General features: G+C 39.2%; 1 protein-coding gene across 3 annotated transcripts in view; it reads left to right on the plus strand.

The window, feature by feature from the left end:
- STAC (SH3 and cysteine rich domain) overlaps positions 1 to 21,968 on the plus strand; it is a 161,266-nt gene that overhangs the window by 108,484 nt on the left and 30,814 nt on the right. For all 3 annotated transcript variants that reach the window (XM_017956025.2, XM_031663860.1, XM_009201902.4), the window contains exons 6-8: positions 1,326 to 1,404; positions 9,105 to 9,169; positions 10,450 to 10,538. In XM_017956025.2, the coding sequence (XP_017811514.1) occupies positions 1,326 to 1,404; positions 9,105 to 9,169; positions 10,450 to 10,538 (233 nt within the window). The remainder of the gene's footprint in view (positions 1 to 1,325; positions 1,405 to 9,104; positions 9,170 to 10,449; positions 10,539 to 21,968) is intronic.

The following is a 21,968-nucleotide window of genomic DNA, read 5'->3' on the forward strand; positions in this document are numbered from 1 at the left end:
AGGCAGGCAGATCACCTGAGGTCAGGAGTTCGAGATGAGCCTGGCCAACATGGTGAAATCGCATCTCTACCAAAAATACAAAAATTAGCCAGGCATGGGGGTGCATACCTGTAATCCCAGCTACTTGAGAGGCTGAGGCACAAGAATCTCCTGAACCCAGGAAATGGAGCCGAGATCACACCACTGCACGCCAGCCTGGGTGACAGAGCAAGACTCCATCTCAAAAAAAAAAAAAAAACATATATATGACTGTCCACAGAGGCCCCCTAAATTCCTGTTTTGAAGAGGATAGAGCCAGTTAGACAGAAACTGGGTCACGTGGCCCTTTGAAAGAGGCACTCAGTGGTGTGCTAATAAACGTTTAACCACCAGGTCAGAGCTGGACCCTGATTTGTAGCATTTGCCAATTCCATGGAGTAAAACTCCTGTGGTGATCCATTTCATGCCGCCAGTGTGATAACCATGAGACTCTCACCAGCCCACGGAGATGCTTTAGCACACCAATGGATAAAGCACAATGCTTAAGAGCACGAGCTCTGGAGGCAACACCTGTGAGCCACAGCCCCAGCTCCACCATGTATTAACTGTGGGGCCTCAAATAGAGCTACCGATTCTCTCTGGGCTTCAGAGTCCTCTCTGAAAAATTGGTCCACCATAGGATTAACTTGGGGAATAAATGAGATGGTATCTATAAAGTCCTTAAAAACAGTACGTGGTAAATGATCAGGAACCATTAGCTATTTAGAGAGCTGTTATTGTTATTATTGTTGTTTTTGTTCTTGTTATTTCTGTAACCTAAATGGAAGAACGATTGTGACTTACTTTAAAAAGAGAGTCAGGATACATATTATAACAACAATTAATTTTGCAGCAGTGGAAACAGTATTTAACTTGTATCTAAGTAGTGCATCTCTCCATAGTGCATCCCATTCTCTAAAACTAATATTTAAAACACTTGTAGAAAGAGCTAGCGTTTTATTGAAAATTTTAAGTGACAGGATATGGACAGGAATTCTGATTTCTCTCTGTTGCCTATTCCTGGGAAGAAGCCTGGCTGTGGCCTGTGCTTCTAGACATTCATTCAACACTCACTGGGTACCTACCATCACCAAGCCTGAGCCTGCCATAGACACCTGAAGGGAGGTACAGTGCCCCCTAGTGGACAGAGCTTCTCCGAAGTTAGCCAAACAGCCAAGACAGCAATCATTGGGTCCTTATGTGTACACATACAAGTTCTACCTAAGTTCTCTTACACCAAAATCTCTGCTCAATTGACCCACAGATATAACATTGCTCATCCCATGCTCTTTCCTCTTTCCTGCAAGACTTCAGATCTCGTGGAGGTTCCTGAGGAAGCCAATGGGCCAGGAGGCGGGTATGACCTAAGGAAACGCAGCAACAGCGGTGAGTGAGGGAGCTGGCACAGCACAAATGTGATCACATGAGTCACGGTCAGTGGGCAGGTCAAGTTGATTTCCAGTCCCCTTGCTTTCTCTTCTCGCTTTGGAATTTAATCAGGGCAAGTGTTCAATGTTCTGGAGAGAATGTGAGCATTGTTTCTGGTGGATTTCAGTGATTTGCTCTAATATCTTCCTGAGTTCTATATCCTGAGTTCTCATGCTTTATGAGAGTATATATACTCATATATATCATATATGTATATCACATATATTATATATCATATATGTATATCATATATATTATATATCATATATATCATATATGTATATCATATATTATATAGCATATATATGATATATATGATATACTATATAGCAGATATAGTATATCATATATATGATATATATGTATATAATGAGCTGTATTGGGGTTGAAGAGTCGCTTCCAGAACTTTTTGTGAATATGTCATTTCCTCCACTGAGCTAGATCCCATTAGCAAACCATACACAGAGAAGTTAATTTGTGCTACACCTTAGGTACCTGAAATCAAGTGGTGGTGGGGCCCAGGAGGGAAGTGTGGGCCTCACATTTGGCTCCTTCCCCAGCAGAGACAACTAAGAAGCTCAAAAAATTGATATGTACAATCCAACCAAACATTCTATATTAAAATTATTTAATCTAATAATTTAAGCCTTTGTTATAATAATTTCTAAAATCTTTATTAAATGCTAACTTCATACTTCCACTTGCTGACATTAAGAAAGAGCTGCCTCGTAATCCAGAGCTTAAAGACATGTGACCAGACCCTTATGGATGCATTCTTGCTGGGCCTTTTTGACATCAATAACTACTTAACCTCCACTCATTTATCAAAAAATATTTATGAAGCATTTACTGTGATTAGCAAAAGTGTGTCAGTCAAAGTCCTGCAGGACCTGAGTTGCATTGTTAACTTGAGCTGAATGTATTCTCATGGCAGAAGTTATCCTTCCAAACTCCAATCCCAGCCCTGCCTTTTCCAGCCTGTATGCAGAAATTCCTCATTCAATACCACAGAGCTGTTTTGTCAACAGCTGTCTGATGAGGTATCACTTTTTCTTCCTTCACTCTGGGAATTCATGTATGTCTCTTCTCTAGTTAGGACTGTGCCTGTAATTCCCACAAGGCACCACGTGCTCAGCTGCCCTATGATTTTCCTTCCTAAATAAGTGCCAGTGTTCACCATGCCCCCCCTTGCCAGGCCCACACACATCTGCTAAAGCTCACCGCTGGGGTAAGGACTCTTTGGCATCGCATCGGGAAAACTGTACTTTTAGATAATGCAAACAATCACTGAGCACTTAGCAGTGCCATTAGAGAGACAAATTAGAGGGTGTTGGCTTCAAGGGGAACCTCATAGTGGGTCAGCATCACAGCAGGGCCATCCCAGCCCAACTGTCTGGCATTGCAGGACCAGCAATTGAACTTAAACAGCAACCCTAGAGTTTCTCAGTATCTAAGGATCTGACTCACCAGAGACTTGCATGTTAATGCTTTAAGTGTGATCAGCTGCTCAGTCCTGAGTCTGACTACTGCCTTCCCCCTTCCCCTGACGCTCTTCTCACCAACGTCACTGCTGGCCTCCTCCTCACTAACGGCACTGGAAACATTTGGTCCTTGGCCCATCTTTGCTCTGGAGGCAGAATGCTAGACGTCACTTAATGATCATGTGATCCTGAAGCAGTGACCTAGCCTCTCTCTGCTTCCATCACCTCATCTCTAAAATGAAGATAATAACACCAAATCCATAGGGTTCTTATGATCTTCGGATGAGATAATGAATGTAAATACTATCCATTCATTGTTGACTCAAACTTCATCTTCAGTATTAGGATTCTTTGCTGCCTCCAGATGCCTATCACCTATTGGACATTGCCATCTGAATGCAGAATTGTCATCTTAAAGTTAACGTACCCAAACTTTACTCTTGATCCCCTCACCCAGCCACACATTCAGACTGGCTCTTCCCACAATTTTCTCTGCTCAGTAAATAGGAACTCTATTCAACCAGTTGATTAGGCCAAAGTCTTTGAAATCAGCTCTGACTACCTCTTCCTCTCACACCTCAGATGTAATCCATCAGCAAACTCTATTTGCTGCTTCTCAAAATTATGCCCAGCATGTGCTCACTGCTTAACTCTCTGCCTCAGCCATCCTGGTCTGGCTCTGTCTATGCTGTTGCTCACCAATTCCTCGAGGAGTTAGAACACAATTTACACTGAGGGTTTCTTCTCTTAAAAGGTGGTCTTAATAGGATTTTACAATAGGAAGAGCTATATTTAGCAATCATTGATTTGTAGCATCGCTGCTATTAACAAAGCCATCATACAGTCATAAAGTGTCAGAGATGCAGGTAGAGCCTCACTACTCTAAATGTGGCCCATGGACAACTCACGTGAGCATCAGTTGAAAGCCTGTTAGAAATACCAAGTTTCAGGCCATTCCACACCTGCTGAATCAGGATCTGCATATGAATCTGTGGTTCGTAGTCTCATTCAAGTTTAAGAGGTAGGACTAGAGGTCACTTAGTCCAATTCCCTCCCCTCCAATATGCACACATGCACACCACAGTACCCTGGTATAGATAAGGAAACTAAGTCACAGAGTAGTACACACAAAGACACCAAGTTGACAATTTTCCATCTCTTCTATGTTAAGGGGCATTTTCACAGCCTTTTTCAAAGAGATCTGGTGAAAGAGCTTAGCAAGCAATAAACTCCAAAAAAGTGTTGGAGATGTATTAACAATTCTTTTGATCAGCAATAGCTTTCTCTACAATGCACCCTGAGAAGCTAGGAGGATTAATTATGCAGCAGTTTGCTTCAAAACACTTTCCTTTGATTGACTTTAATGTCCTGTCCATGCAGTTTGTTCTCAAACATGGAGAAAACACCCTACATATGTGGTCCAAGTTCCCACAGATCTTCTCAGTCATGCAAGGAGGGTGTTGCTGCTCAGAAGCAGTGTCTGGGATTACAGTCACAACCAGTTCTGCATTACACGTTTCATTTATGTCTTAAAAAATATGCAGTGCATTCAGGTGTCATTTCTTCCAACCAGCTATTATGTCAAATTCCTTGAGGAGTATCTCCAAAGCCACCTGGGAAGGAAGTGCAATTCGTACTAATTTCTTTACTGCTAAGAGTACAGTCTCTGCTTTCTCTCTTATAAACAATCCTTGGCACGTCTGAGTGTTTCTGGTTGTTGTTTTGAACGCTATTCCTGGATGCATCATAAATATACATGGAGGAAATTGTTGGTCTTCACCTTTGGCTTAACTGCTAGAAACTTCACTCACAACAAAGTAACGAGCAAAGAGAGAAGTAAAATCTCGCCTGAAGTAAAATCTGGCCTGCCTATTTCAGCTCCAAATGCCAAATAATAACGTTATTGGCTGCCCTCAGTAATTGCATTTCAGAATGACTGCATGTGATCATAATTTTCCTGGAAGAGAAACAGACAGTAGAGGACATAAGCAATACAAATTCCTAGAATTTTCTTCAAAAAGGGCTGGGTTAATCACAGCCACTTAAGGATATTACAAAATCGAATACTACCTCACTTTACACTAAAGCAAAGAAATTTTATCCTGAAAAAAAAAGGCAAGCTCAGATCTGGAAAATGAATCCTAGCCTTCAGCATGTACTAATTCAATATCTCAAATTTTAAGGTGTCAAAAAAAAAAAGAGCAGATATTTTCAAGGTTAAATTGGCAGATGCCCCTGGGTTTGGTACCACTCCAGTGTATAATTTCTAAATTACAGATGCAAATATCTGTGGTATGTTTCTGCAACACATGCTTTGTTTCAAGTTCAGGTAAAGATATTTTTAAACTTGAACAGAAGATTCCCTTTCCAGCAATGTGGAGAACTGGCCATTCAGAGGAATTTTTCCCAGTTTAGCACTCCTAAAACTGTTAAGAGAAAGAATTGTTTTAAAAAAAATCTAGTTAATGCATGGCTGAGCTGGCAGCAAAATAAGGCAATTCCTTAGCATCTAGGAATGACAGTAAAACATGAATTCAGAGATATAAGCAGGTAAAGGCCAATGTTTACTGTGCACATCCTAGAGCCTTAGCTTGGGAAATAATAGGCCCCATTTATGAACAATAGACAATAAAATGGGGAGTGGCCAGAGTATTAGGTTGGATGAGAGGCCCTTTAGAAAAATATTAATACCCCAAAAGGTACCCTTAGGATCACTGGACAAAGAGAATTCCCTGCAGAGGAATATGCTATATCAGCCTTAACTCAAGTGGAAAAGAAAGGAAACAAAAAAGTGGGGAGGAGAGAGAAAGAAAGAAAGACAGGCAGAGAAAAAGAAGGGAGGGAGGGAAGAAAGGAAAGAAAGGAGGAACGAAAGAACCAGTCTGCTTACTTGGATTTTAGGGCCTGAATTCATACTACCTGTCTGGGCAAATAATATAATAATATGATATTTTCGTTTAATTTAGTTTTAAGTGGCCCAGGTACAGTAAGATCACCAGGCATTTGGCAGAAACAAATGTAAACCCTCTCTAGAGGAAGAAAATTTTAAACTAGACCTCAAAAACTTCCCACAAATGAACAGAGTTGTTGGTAAGTTGAAGTATGCTAATGCATGTAACATAATGCCTGGCACACAACAAACTATGAAAACAGCAGCTTATATTGTCATTATTGCAAGGTTTCGTTGCGAATAGATGGTAGTAAACTGAATCAGTCTGATGCCAAAACCTATGCTTTTTTCTCAACATAAATGAACTAATTGCCAGATGAATATACCTGGTTCCCTTTGATGCACTAGATACCAACTTTACAGCTAACTGATAAACAGTTAATTTTAGGAAGTGAGAGTTATGCACTACTATTCATGTGTCCCTCTTTCTTTAGAGAGAATATTCCCATTTCTGAAGTCTAACTTGTATCATTTTTCATGAACAACTATATTATCAAAGAAAATGTATGAAACATTTAAGGAAGAGAAAATGTATTTGAAGAAAATTGCAATATTTCTGACAAAGAGAAAATTTTCAGATTACATAAGCTCTTTCAGAGAAACAAGAAGTAGCAACGAGGAAGGACAGCAGCATTCTCCAACTCAGTTGGTGAGGCTACGATTATACTGACTTTAAACCCAAACAAGGATGACACGAAAAAGGAAAATCACTGGCCAGTCTTTCTCTTGAATACAGATGCAGAAATCTCAAGCAAAATCTCCGTAAACTGAACCCATAAAGTATTTTTAAAAGACATTGTATAATTACCCAGCTGAACTTATTCCAGGGATGCAAATTTTGGTTCACGTCAGATAATCCAGTAATGTAACTTGCAGCTTTACCAGGTTAAAAAGTTAATAATCTAACTAAAAAACACGGTGGTCTTGGGCCTCACAGGTCTGCAAGGTAAAAAGCAAAAGACAGTATATAGGATAGGAGAAGAAGAAAGTTCTTTGGGGATGTGATAAGAACTAAAGAACTAAAGGTTCATTTTGCTTCTGTAACATTAGAAACTATGCCTACATAATAGACATATTCTTTGAATACTTGTTATGGGTGAAATAAACAACCAAATTATTTTTCATGAAATAATTTAAAGCACCAAAAATAAAAGGCATATGATATGTTTTTGGTAGTTACCTTTCTTTTCTCCCCTTCCATTAAATCAAAGTCTTAGAAATGGTTGGAATAGGTTTTAAAAATTATTTTTGCCACCTTCGATTTCTGTTTGCAGCCATACATGAAAACATATATAAGGTCACTTCAAATATTTTTCAGCAAAGTTTACAAAGATGATATACATTTTGAGCCAGAGGGTCAGAGGGAGATTCAATGCAAAAATTAAAACAATGTGAAATTATAAAATTGTAAAATCAATCAACACTGAACATTGTAGACGCCCTTTTGGTTCAAATCAAGAATTTTCTAGGAAGATTCTCTTTACATTTCCATTCAAATATTTAATATTCTTTTAGAGGTGTCTGGTTTTATACTTAGGGAATCAAGTGTTTACAGCAGGATTTCAGACAGTCACACAATACCAGAAAAAGGTTTTGCTAATCTCTACTCTTTTTAGACTGGTAAACATCAAGTTAAGTGGCCAAATATCGAGGCAGACAAGATTCATAGAATCGGACCTTCGTTTTCTAGTTACTTACAAACCAAAGCCCCACCAGTGACTGCATATTGGCTTCCTAGGGATAATGGAATTGCCTCCATAAACTCTGGAACTATAAGCCAAGAAGAATAGATATTTGATAAGCATCAGTACATTTACAGAGGCTCTTGTTCTGAAGCACTTTTTCTGTATCACTGTTGTTGAGGCTATTTTAAGAACAGTGAAGAATGTCAGTGCACTAATGTAATAGGTTATAGAGCTTTCTGTGGTGTTCCCCTCCCTCTACGGACATTTCCTTGATAATCTGAAGGGAAATCAAAGAGAAGAATAAAGCAGCAATGTATAATCTTAAAATTTCAAGTCATCAAAATGGTAGAGTAATTTAAACAACAGAGCTTTATTATATAAACTTGGAAATATTTACCACATTTTTGTTTAAGGAAAATACCTATGATGAGAAGGATAAAGTTATGACATTAGTCATGGATGTAGGTGAGGCTGACCAAACTAGATAAGGCAGAAGTCCCATTATCCATCAGGGACATCCCACAGCTGGGTATGTGAACAATGAAAACTCCTGCTCATTTTGTTTTTTGTTTTTTGTTTTTTGTTTTTGTTTTTGTTTTTTTGATGGAGTCTCACTCTGTCACCCAGGCTGGAGTGCAGTGGTGCGCTCTGGGCTTACTGCAATCTCCACCTCCCACCAGGCTTAAGTGATTCTCCTGCCTCAGCCTCCCAAGTAGCTGGGAGTACAGGCATGTGCCACCATGCTCAGCTAATTTTTGTATTTTAGTAGGGATGGGGTTTCACCAAGTTGGCCAAGCTGGTCTTGAACTCCTGACCTGAAGTGATCCACCCGCCTCGGCCTCCCAAAGTGCTGGGATTACAAGTGTGAGCCACCATGCCCAGGCTTCCTGCCCATTTTGTTAAGGTTGTCCACTATCAAAGGCTACAGAATGGATACTTAAATACAAAAGGAAGAAAATTATACTTCCCAATAATAAACTAAAAGAAAAAATAAATAGTAGCCCCAATGTGTTGACAATAAGAAATCAAGGAAATATTTTGAAGTTTAAAACTAAAGCTTTAATCTTCAAAATACAATGTAGATATCTTCAAGAAACTAGAATCGAGATATTGAATATAGATTAAAGAATCATACTTAGAAGAGGCAGCTCAAATACAACTAAAGTGGATATACCTCACCCACCACCCCATTAACAAGCAGTTTGATGCATTCAACGAGGACAAATGCTCCTGAGAGGTACACTATCCAATGAGATCAAATATGAACACACTATTGCCAATCATTATATGAGGCAAGTACTAGTCAGGCATGTACAAAAGTTGTGGGAGCACAGAGAAGGTGGTACAGAATACTGCATGGGGAGGCAGGAGAAGAGTCACGTGGAAGACGACCTGAACACTGGGTCACAGAGAGTGAGAAAAATGCAATAAGTAGTAAAGTAGAAGCTATGGTACTTAGAATAAATAAAGCCATCTTTCAGGCATATTTTTTTAAATGGTTACTAGATTCATAAAGCACCTGCTTTCTCTTGTCTCCTTCAGTGTTTACATATCCAGAAAATGGCACTGATGATTTCAGAGATCCGGCGAAGAACATAAGCCACCAGGTATTTATGGATGTCACAGAAGACAAGTCAGACAGGAGTGCTTAGATAGACCTGCAGGTTGCCATTCAAGTGGCTCATGAAATCAATTTAGTGGGTCCAGACCAGCATCTTTCGAGAATAGAATAATATAACACAATGTACCATAGCATGGAATAAACAGAACTATCTCATTGCATAAAAGGTAAAAAGAGTAAGCATTGCACTGTGCACCTTTCGTTTCTGTTATATAATATGTAGATTATAGAATTATATAGTATATTATCACTTTATTTTCTAGCACATATGTCATATTTTATATGTTCATTTACATATGTAAAATTAAGACAGACTACAATAATATTATATAACGTACCTGAGCTTTGAAGAGCAGAGTGAATTATAGATAAAAAGATATATAGTTGTGTACAGCTTTTGTGTATGTTTTCTATAAATTTATAGCATGTATTTATTATATTAGTATATAGTTAGATATATGATGCAACTATATATGACATAATATATAATTTTAACTTGTTTATTATAAAGCATAAATGTTTTTATAGCATTAACATTTATTTGGTTAGTAATAATAGCTAATATTTATATGACACTTACAAGAGTCTTTTATCATCTGTAAATTGGGGACAACAATAGAATCTCCCTAACAGAGTTGTTGGTAAGTTGAAGTATGCTAATGCATGTAACATAATGCCTGGCACACAACAAACTATGAAAACAGCAGCTTATATTGTCATTATTGCAAGGTTTCGTTGCGAATAGATGGTAGTAAACTGAATCAGTCTGATGCCAAAACCTATGCTTTTTTCTCAACATAAATGAACTAATTGCCAGATGAATATACCTGGTTCCCTTTGATGCACTAGATACCAACTTTACAGCTAACTGATAAACAGTTAATTTTAGGAAGTGAGAGTTATGCACTACTATTCATGTGTCCCTCTTTCTTTAGAGAGAATATTCCCATTTCTGAAGTCTAACTTGTATCATTTTTCATGAACAACTATATTATCAAAGAAAATGTATTTGAAGAAAATTGCAATATTTCTGACAAAGAGTTCCAAATAATTGTTTTCAAATTGTTTATAGTGAAACCAACCTCGGTTAAGAAATTAAAAATTAATGCAAAGTTGAAAGAAAATCTTTAATAATGGTTAGATATTTTAACACTTATGATCCATACACTGATATTACATTGCAATAATTTCTCCATTTCTTGTTTCTTTCCTCTCTCAATTTCTTTCACCTTTCTTATCTCATTTTTCTTTTATTTTCTCTTTCAGGGATCTCTTTCCAAAGACCCATTACAGATGAACACCTATGTTGCCTTGTACAAATTTGTACCACAGGAGAATGAAGATTTGGAAATGAGGTAAAAACCTTCTGTAAAGAAAAAAAAAGAGTAAATTTTAAAGTCATTGTTTCTCCATGTGAAAAAGTAATTCCATCTATGCCCCTCCTAATGCTTTATAGCAGTGATTCTCAAACTTTAGCATGTATCTAATGACTAGCAAAGCTGGTTAACACACAGGCCCTGTCCCCAGAGTTTTGGATTCATCAGATCTGAGGCAGGGCCCAAGAAGCTGCATTCCTAAGGAGTCCCCAGGTGACACTGATGATGCTGGCCAAGGTCTACACTTTGGGAACCACCACTTTAGTACATGCTCAACAGAACTGCTAATTGGAGTTTTCATGAAGGTTGAACATTAAATGCACTTGGCTTCAGGTGGGGTCTAATAGGGAATCAAAAATATATTTAATCAAAGATCAGATGGTTGCTGATGTGTGGTATTATTTCTGAGGCTTCTGTTCTGTACCATTGGTCTATATGTTTTGATACCAGTACCATGCTGTTTTGGTTACTGTAGCCTTGTAGTATAGTTTGAAGTCAGGTAGTGTGATGCCTCCAGCTTTGTTCTTTTGGCTTAGGATTGTCTTGGCTATGCAGGCTCTTTTTGGTTCCATATGAACTTTAAAGTAGTTTTTTCTAATTCTGTAAAGAAAGTCAGTGATAGCTTGATGGGGATAGCACTGAATCTACAAATTACTTTGGGCAGTATGGCCATTTTCACGATACTGATTCTTCCTATCCATGAGCATGGAATGTTCTTCCATTTGTTTGTGTCCTCTCTTGTTTCCTTGAGCAGTGGTTTGTAGTTCTCCTTGAAGAAGTCCTTCACATCTCTTGTAAGTTATATTCCTAGATATTTTATTCTCTTTGTAGCAATTGTGAATGGGAGTTTATTCATGATTTGGCTCTCTGTTTGTCTATTGGTATATAGGAATGCTTGTGATTTTTGCACATTGATTTTGTATCTTGAGACTTTGCTGAAGTAGAATATTGGCTTAAGGAGATTTGGGGCTGAGATGATGGGGTTTTCTGAATATACAATCATGTCATCTGCAAACAGAGACAACTTGACTTCCTCTCTTCCTAATTGAATACCCTTTATTTCTTTCTCTTGCCTGACCCTGGCCAGAACTTCCAATACTATGTTGAATAGGAGTGGTGAGAGAGGGCATCCTTGTCTTGTGCTGGTTTTCAAAGGGAATGCTTCCAGTTTTTGCCCATTCGGTATGATATTGGCTGTGGGTTTGTCATAAATAGCTCTTATTATTTTGAGATACCTTCCATCGATACTTAGTTTATTGAGAGTTTTTAGCATGAAGGAGTGTTGAATTTTACCGAAGGCTTTTTCTGCATCTATTGAGATAATCATATGGTTGTTGTCATTGGTTCTGTTTATGTGATGGATTATGTTTATTGATTTGCATATATTGAAACAGCCTTGCATCCCCAGATGAAGCCCACTTGATCGTGTTGGTTAGGCTTTTTGTTCTGCTGCTGGATTCGGTTTGCCAGTATTTTATTAGGGATTTTCACCTCAATGTTCATCAGGGATATTGGCCTGAAATTTTCGTTTTTGTTGCATCTCTGCCAGGTTTTGGTATCAGGATGATGCTGGCCTCATAAAATGAGTTAGGGAGGAGTCCCTGTTTGGAATAGTTTCAAAAGGAATAGTACCAGCTACTCTTTTTACCTCTGGTAGAATTCAGCTGTGATTCCATCTGGTCCTGGGCTTTTTTTGATTCATAGGCTATTAATTACTGCCTCAATTTCAGAACTTGTTATTGGTCTCTTCAGGGATTCGACTTCTTTCTGGTTTAGTCTTAGGAGAGTGTATGTGTCCATTTCTTCTAGATTTTCTAGAAGAATTTATCCATTTCTTCTAGATTTTCTAGTTTATTTGCATAGAGGTATGTATAGTATTCTCTGATGGTAGTTTATATTTCTGTGGGATCAGTGGTGATATCCCCTTTATCATTTTTTATTGTGTCTATTTGATTCTTCTCTCTTTTCTTCTTTGTTAGTCTGGCTAGTGGTCTATCTATTTTGTTAATCTTTTCCAAAAAACAGCTCCTGGATTCATTGGTTTTTTGAAGGGTTTTCCATGTCTCTATCTCCTTCAGTTCTGCTCTGATCTTAGTTATTTCTGGTCTTCTGCTAGCTTTTGAGTTTGTTTGCTCTTGCTTCTCTAGTTATTTTAATTGTGGTGTTAGGGTGTTGATTTTGGATCTTTCCCACTTTCTCCTGTGGGCATTTAGTGCTATAATTTTCCCTCTAAACACTGCTTTAACTCTGTGCCAGAGATTCTGGTACATTGTGTCTTTGTTCTCATTGCTTTCAAAGAACTTATTTATTCCTGCCTTAATGTCATTATTTACCCAGTAGTCATTCAGGAGCAGGTTGTTCAGTTTCCATGTAGTTGTGTGGTTTTGAGTGAGTTTCGTAATCCTAAGTTCTAATTTGATTGCACTGTGGTCTGAGATTGTTATGATTTCTATTCTTTTGCATTTGCTAGGGAGTGTTTTACTTCCAATTGCGTGGTCAATTTTAGAATAAGTGTGATGTGATGCTGAGAAGAATGTGTATTCTGTTGATTGGGGGTGGAGAGTTCTGTAGATGTTTATTCGGTCTGCTTGGTCCAGAGCTGAGTTCAAGTCCTGAATATCCTTGTTAATTTTCTGTCTCATTGATCTGTCTAATATTGACAGTGGGGTGTTAAAGTCTCCCACTATTATTGTATGGGAGTCTAAGTCTCTCCTTAGGTCTCTAAGAACTTGCTTTATGAATCTGGGTGCTTTATGTATTGGGTGCGTATATATTTAGGATAGCTCTTCTGGTGGCATTAACCCCTTTACTGTTATGTGATGGTCTTCCTTGTCTTTTTTGATCTTTGTTGATTTAAGGTCTGTTTTATCAGAAACTAGGATTGCAACCCTGCTTTTTTTTACTTTCCATTTTCTTGGTAAATGTTCCTCCATCCTTTTATTTTGAGCCTCTGTGTGTCTTTGCACATGAGATGGGTCTCCTGAATAAAGCATACTGATGGGTCTTGACTCTTTATCCAATTTGCCATTCTGTGTCTTTTAACTGGGGCATTTAGCCCATTTACATTTAAGGTTAATATTCTTATGTGTGAATTTGATCCTGTCATTACGATGCTAGCTGGCTATTTTGTCTGTTAGTTAATGAGTTTCTTCATAGTGTCAATGGTCTTTACAATTTGGTATGTTTCTGCAGTGGCTAGTACCAGTTGTTCCTTTCCATATTTAGTGCTTCCTTCAGGAGCTCTTATAAGGCAGGCCTGGTGGTGACAAAATCTCTCAGTATTTGCTTGTCTGTAAAGGATTTTATTTCTCCTTCACTTATGAAGCTTAGTTTGGCTGGATATAAAATTCTGGGTTGAAAAATCTTTTCTTTAAGAATGTTGAATATTGTCCCCCACTCTCTTCTGGCTTGTAGGGTTTCTGCAGAGACATCTGCTGTTAGTCTGATGTGCTTCCCTCTGTAGGTAATCCAACCTTTCTCTCTAGCTGCCCTTAACATTTTTTCCTTCATTTCAACCTTGGTGAATCTGACAATTATGTGTCTTGGGGTTGCTCTTCTCGAGGAGTATCTTTGTGGTGTTCTCTGCATTTCCTGAATTTGAATTTTGGCTTGTCTTGCTAGTTTGGGGAAGTTCTCCTGGATAATATCCTGAAGAGTGTTTTCCAACTTGGTTCCATTCTCCCCATCACTTTCAGGCACACCAATCAAATGTAGGTTTGGTCTTTTCACATAGTCCCATATTTCTTGGACGCTTTGTTTATTCCTTTTCATTCTTTTTTCTCTAATCTTGTCTTCATGCTTTATTTCATTAAGTTGATCTTCAATCTCTGATATTCTTTCTTCTGCTTGACTGACAAAAACAAGCAATGGGGAAAGGATTTCCTATTTAATAAATTGCATTGGGAAAACTTGCTAGCCATATGCAGAAAACTGAAACTGTATCCCTGCCTTACACCTTATACAAAAATTAACTCAAGACGGATTAAAGACTTAAACATAAGACTCAAAACTGTAAAAATCCTAGAAGAAAACCTAGGCAATACCATTCAGGACATAGGCATGGGCAAAGTCTTCATGACTAAAACACCAATAGTAATGGTGACAAAAGTCAAAATTGACCAGTGGGATCTAATTAAACTAAAGAGCTTCTGTACAGCAAAATAAACTATCATCAGAGTGAACAGGCAACCTACAGAATGGAAGAAAATTTTTGCAATCTATCCATCTGTCAAAGGGCTAATATACAGAATCTTCAAGGAACTTAAACAAATTTACAAGAAAAAAACAACCCCATCAAAAAGTGGGCAAATGATATGAACAGACACTTCTCAAAAGAAGACATTTATGCAACCAACAAGCATATGAAAAACAGATCTTCATCACTGGTCATTAAAGAAAAGCAAATCAAAACCACAATGAGATACGATCGCATGCCAGTTAGAATGGTGATTATTAAAAAGTCAGGAAACAACAGATGCTGGAGAGGATGTGGAGAAATAGGAATACTTTTACACTGTTTATGGGGGTGTAAATTAGTTCAACCATTGTGGGAAATAGTGTGGTGATTCCTCAAGGATCTAGAATCAGAACTACTACCTTTTGACCCAGCAATCCCATTACTGGGTATATACCCAAAGGATTATAAATCATTCTACTATAAAGACACATGTGCACATATGTTTATTGTGGCACTCTTCACAATAGCAAAGACTTGGAACCAACCCAAATGCCCATCAATGATAGATTGGATAAAGAAAATGTGGCACATATACACCATGGAATACTATGCAGCTATAAAAAATGATGAGTTCATGCCCTTTGCAGGGACATGGATGAAGCTAGAAACCATCATTCTCAGCAAACCAATACAGGAACAGAAAATCAAACACCGCATGCTCTCACTCATAAATGGGAGTTGAACAATGAGAACACATGGACACAGGGAGGGGAACATCATACAATGGGGCCTGTTGGAGAGTGCGGGGCTAAGGAAGGTGTAGCATTAGGAGAAATACCTAATGTAGATGATGGGTTGATGGATGCAGCAAACCACCATGGCACGTGTATACCTATGTAACAAACCTGCACATTCTGCACATGTATCCCAGAACTTAAAGTATAATTAATATATATAGTATATATAATACACACACTATATATATGTGTGTGTATATATACACACTATATATATGTATATATATTTAATCTCCAAATTAATATTGATAGAAAAATCAAACTAAAACTATCAGAGTCAACTAGGAGCTATCCACTTCATGGTGACTGAAATACTAGATAGAATAGGTAAGTCTTGTGGCCTTCTCAAAATCTGAACCATTCTCTTACTTGAGGTTCCTCATGTTTCAGGGGTTGTTAAGCTAGAGTCAATTCTGGGTTTACATCCTACTTGTTGTGTGACCTTAAGCAATTTATAAACATCTCATTACTCTGATTTCCTTATGTATAAAGAATAATAATGATCTCTTCCCCCTTAAGGTATTTGGTGAGACTAAAATGATGGAAAGGAAATTAAACATATCGGTGCCTATAATCATAAACACTCAGTAACGAGTGCTTATCACAGTTTTTATAATGTGGTGTTCACTGGCCTATCTCAAGGAAAAGACTTCTGCTTCCATGCATTCATGACCCCAAAACATGAGTAATCTCATGATAGGGCTCTCTGTGTTTTCCCATCCTAGAGCAGAATAGAAAAGGCTACTTTTCCAGTCAAATGGTCCCTTGGAGATTCGTTCTTTCTTCTAAAAAATTGCGGAGATAAGTTAGCACTCAAAACTATTTAATTGCCAGAGCATTGGGAAAATAGCTACCATCTGAAGGTAGACGCCGCTTGTCTGAATGCCGTGCCAGCCAAATTACCAATCACCAGTTACTCTCTTCACATGGCTTCTAGAGAGCCTGCCTCTCCACGCTGGAGCTACCTGGGCTTTCCCAAATCTTCAGGTTTGGGTCATTTCCCACCCATGGTCCACCACCTCAGTGAAATTACCCTTCGGTTTCACCTACCCAAACTCCTATAAACGGTGAGAGCCACTGAAGTGCTTCAGTTAGACCCTGTTTCCCAGGTTTCATGTGCTATCAGGATCGGTTCCAGCAGCTCCGCCAAATTTCATGGTGGATATAATATCCAGCAAGACATCACAGCAGATTTATTTACCCTGCTGGAGTCTCACAGCTCTCCCTGGCTCACACCCTGAGGTCAGCTTTGTTTCAGAATCAGTTTGAGATCTGCTGCCAGGTGGCTCTCCGGTCTCTCCAGAGCAAAGTTTGGGGCCTGAGTCCCGGCTCCTTAGATTTGTAGAGACAATTAAGCTTTTGTCCATCTGAGTTTTCTCTATTGCTGAGTAAAATCGTCATGCCGAACTCACTGGCTGAAATTGTAAATATTACCTGAACAGTCCGGCATAATGGGTGGGAGAGGAGGAGATGGCCTTTATCAAGTGAAGCCCTGTTCCGTTAGAGATATGACAAGCCCTGCGAGCCAGAGCAGAGCCCGCCTAGAATTCATTGCTGGGATGAAGCCACGCCTTCAGCAGACGATCCACAGTTAACTATCTGCTGACGAAGACAAAGGTGGCATATATTTACTTTACAATAAGTACACCATATTGGGTCCTTTTGAGATTGTCATTTGGGTGTGTAACATTTAAGATTTAACAGCTTTCTATTATGGAGATCCTATAGTTTTATATTAGAAGATTATTCTGAAGTCATAACTTTTTTTAAAAAAAGTCATTTCAGAAGAATACAGAATGTCACTGGGATAATGAGGAATGATGTCCAGCTGCCTGGTGGTGGTCGTCACCCTGCGTGCTTATTTTACTTGGTTGCAGGCCATTAGAAGTCAAGTTGTCTGGTCACGAATGACACGTTTACAGTCTGCTTCGAGGCAATCAGGACTATCCATTCCCAGGAGTGAAATGTCTGCATTACAGAGACTGCAAGATTGGAGTGATAAATCACACTTACTTTTTTTTTTTTTTTTTTTTTTGCCAAGAGATTATAGGTTCCCATTTTAAAAGCCAGGCACTTGATTCAGAATGTTTAAGGCAATGCTTTAGGAATGCTTTGGGGATTCAGCATAACACCTTGAATGAACTGGAGCTTTGTGAATTATCTTTTTCTCCTCAGATCATAAGGTAGAAAAAAATTCCTTTTAACAAAATAGCATTCTTATCCACCCACCTTCTGATCCAGGGCAGTATGCTGGGTACTGACCTCGGGAAAGAGAACAAGGGAGTGAGGGTACAGGAAATGTTAGGAGTGTGAGCTTGAGGACAAAGATGACCCAACTGGCAAAGCCAGCAGTTGTCAATCAGAGCAGATGAATTATCACATCAGGAAATATTCATTATATATCTACTCAATAGTAAGAAAAGCTTCTGCCAAAGGCCAATGCTCCAGACCTCCCCCCGAACCTCCAGATTCACTTACCCACCTGCCTACCCCAGCAATGTACAGAGCATGGCAGCTCTGCCCTCTCTTCCACAAACCTGCCTCTTAGGGTGAAAGATGTCAACCTCTGCCCAGGCCTCAAGTCAGCCAGGGAGAGGCCTCGCTCTACTTTTGCCCAAAATGTATTTGACGCTCAATTCCTACTCTTCTCTTTGCCTAAAATCAACTGTATCTCTCCCCCACCTTCATCTCTCACCTGGACTGTTGTAAAAGAGCTTCCTGCTCTCTGTGTTTTCAGTCTTCCTCTCCCTTCCTATCCATTATGGGTGATAGTGCACTAAGGTAACAGTACAGTGTTCTGGGCTTCATCTCATCTTTGAAGTAATACAGAATGATTCACATCCATTCTCTACTTTCTAACAATAGGGCTTACTAACTAACTTTCTGAACCTGTTTTCTCATCTTGAAAACAGGAATAATAAGGCCTGCCCTTACTGCCCTTAGATCTAGGATCGATGTGATTAAATAAGATAGCAATATCTGGTATATGGTAGGACCTTAATAATATTAATTCCAGTCAGTTCTTTTTTATATTTCAAAAGTAGGTGCTTCCTTTCCAGAATTAAGGAGGGAGAGAGGGAGCAAAAAGGGGGGAGGGGAGAAGAGAGAGAAAGAATATATGAGCATTCACTGAATGTTTAAGAATAAAAAGTGTGGGCATCAGTTGACCTGGGTTTAAGTCCTAGCCAAGCCACTATCTAGCTGTGTAACCCCCATGGATCCTGAAAAAGTTACCCTAACCATCTCAGCCTCTGCTTCCTGACTTGTAGAAGGAGATAATCACTTTGCCTGCCTTCCCAAGTCTGCTCGAAGCACACATATTTGCTCAAAACTGTCCAATGTCCTCCCATTGCCCTGGGGTAAAATCTAGAATATTTACAGGGACTCCAGGACCCACAGTCTCATCCATGGTGACCTCTCTGATCCATCTACACTGGCCTTCCTTTTTTTCACAAAAGGACCACACCACCCACTTGCCAAAGGATTTTTCTCCCTGCAGAGTCTGCTTCTCCCTCCATCCTCCTACCCACCACCATCGAACACACACATTCACACACACACAGGCAAACTCTTCCATTTGACTATGATTCATCCACTAGATCTCAGGTCAAATTTCATTTCCTTGTTGCAGCCTTTCCTGTTACCCCACTTTGGATTACATTCTTCTATTATATTCTTTCATGACGCCATAGTTCTCTCAAATACTTATCTCTACTTGTATTTATATATTTCTGGAATTATTTGGTTAATCTCTATCTCTCCTGTAAACTCCATGAGAACAAGTCTGTAATTACTAACCCTCATATCCCTAGAGCATGAGTTCATTCTTGAAACATAGTAGATGTATAGTAGATAATAATTATTTGACGAATGAATGAGTATTATGGAAATTAACTGAACTAATGCTATGCCTGGCATATACACTTAGTGGGCAAATCAAGTCTACGATAATACAATGGAAACTACAGGCCAGGCATGGTGGCTCACGCCTGTAATCCCAGCACTTTGGGAGGCTGAGGCGGGCGTATTGCCTGAAGTCGGGAGTTCAAGACCAGTCTGGCCCACATGGTGACACCTCGTCTCTATTAAGAACACAAAAAAATTAGCCGGGCATGGTGGTGTGTGCCTGTAATTCCAGCTACTCGGGAGGCTGAGGCAGGGGAATTGCTTGAACCAGGGAAGTGGAGACTGCAGTGAGCCAAGATCACACCACTGCCCTCCAGCCTGGGCAACAGAGCAAGACTCTGTCTCAATAATAATAATAATAATAATAATCCAATGGAAACTATAAATAAGGAAGCAAACCAAGCTGAGAGTGGTTAGTCAGGGACCTGTTTCCTGGAACAGATGAGCCTGAGCCCAGGATAAATGTTATTCATCAAGAAGAAATTGTAAAGGGGGAGACCAAAAGTAGCCTGTGGTTCCATTCACAAATAACGACAGGCTTAAGACAACTTGGAAGAAGCCCTGCTAAGCCTTTACTGAAGCACTCACAGCTGAGAGGAGGTGGGGACCTCAGAGACTATAAACCATAAACTGTTTGAGACAGTTCTCAGTCAATTTAAAGGTTTATTTTGCCAAGGTTGAGAATGTGCCTGGGAAAAAGAGATGCAAGCTATAGTAGGATAAGTGGTTTGTGCTTTTTCCAAAAAGGGTTTTTGAGGACTTCAATATTTGAAGGGGAAAGGGCATCAGGAAGGTAAGGAGGAAAGAAAAAAAGCAGGGAGGGTAGGTAGTGAGATACGTGATCATTCTTGTGAGGCTTTGATTAATGCTCACTGAATCCGCATGTTACAAGTGAAAGGGATGTAGAGGAACAGTCAGTTATGCATTTGTCTGATGTTCAGTAAATCTGCATTTTACATAAGATATCAATAAACACAGAGTAGAGGAAGCGGTCACATTTGTCTCAGGTAGGTGGAGGGATGCTTTCTAGTCTTGTCTTTGCCCTGTTCCTGTGAAGAAAAGCTGGTAATTTATACTGACTGGGTGAGATTCAACAGAACTCTGTTTTAGGGTAAAGAGTTTGGGGTCCACAAGGAATTTCCTTGTGAGCAGTTTCAGGGAGCCCACCTGGGGAGATCTGTGGCCTTCCATCTTTGCAACTATCTGTTTAGGAACAAAAAGGAAGGCAGTTGTTGTGTGACTCAGATCCCAAGCTTAACATTTTTTCCCTTTGACATAGTGAGTTTAGAGTCCTGAGATTTTATTTTCCTTTCACAAGAGGAAGAGCTGGTTGCTGCCCTCTTGTTCTTAGGTAAGTGAACACTTTTCTTAGAAGTGCAATGGTCCCATCATTAGTCTCCAAATCCCATATAAAGGCAGAGACTTTATACAGTCTGCTTTGCTACAGTTCCAGTGCAAAATAAACTTCCTTTATTTATTTTTTTCACACTGCCATGAAAAAGTAGAAATAAACTTCCTTTATAAATTAATTTGCTGTTTCCCACCTAAACCTCTGGAGGTAATGTAGACCATGATAATTCTCTACCTTTCCACCATCAAGGGCAGAGAGCAGGACAGCAAGCTGGCAAGGCACAAAAGAGAAATTTCTGGCAGTCAGAGAGGCCTAGGTCTGGTTTCCAACTCTGACACTATCTGTGTCAATTTTAGCAAACAGTTTAATTTTTTAGAGACTCAGTTTTCTCCTTCCTAGGAAGACTGAATATTAAACAAAGTAATATAAATAAAATGTGGAATTTCATGCCCAGTACAAAGTGAGGTCACAGTAGATTTTAGATACCTTCTCTTCGTAATTACATCTTTTCACAGTGTATTTTCTCTCCTAGTCTTCAGAACAACCTCATTAACACCACCCTAAGGATATACAGTAGAGAAAACACAGTTAAAGGCTCTCCCTTTGAGCGGACCCAGTAAGACCTTGTCCAACTGGTCCAGCAAAAAGGAGCTGTGATATCCAATACTTATCTTGGGAGCAGGTTTTTCAGTTGCTGACATGATGAGCTATAATATGAAATTTTATCACTGATACCCAAGATGTGATGCCATCATGCATGGGGTCTCAAACATTGCTGACAATTTGAGGCCTGATAACATTAAAGAGCTACCCAGGTTCTTCTATCAGGGTATAGCAGGGTGGTACAGTAGATAATCTCCTGAAATTAAGAGTCTTGGACAGATTCCACCAATTACCCTTATTATCAAGTTTTTTGAAGAGTCCTGAAAATTACACTTTATGGACTGCCAGTTTAATTCATGAACAAAGCTCTTAAACGCTGCTAAAAATACATGACCAAGTGCAGTGGCTTATGCCTGTAATCTCGGCATTTTGGGAGGCCAAGGCAGGACGATTGCTTGAGTCCAGGAGTTCAAAACCAGCCTGGGCAACAAAGCAAGACACCATCTCTACAAAAATAGAAATAAAAAATTAACCAAGCATGGTGGTGCACACCTGTAGCCCTAGCTCTTCAGGAA

The sequence above is a fragment of the Papio anubis genome, chromosome 2, assembly GCF_008728515.1.
Source record: "Papio anubis isolate 15944 chromosome 2, Panubis1.0, whole genome shotgun sequence".
NCBI lineage: Eukaryota > Metazoa > Chordata > Mammalia > Primates > Cercopithecidae > Papio > Papio anubis.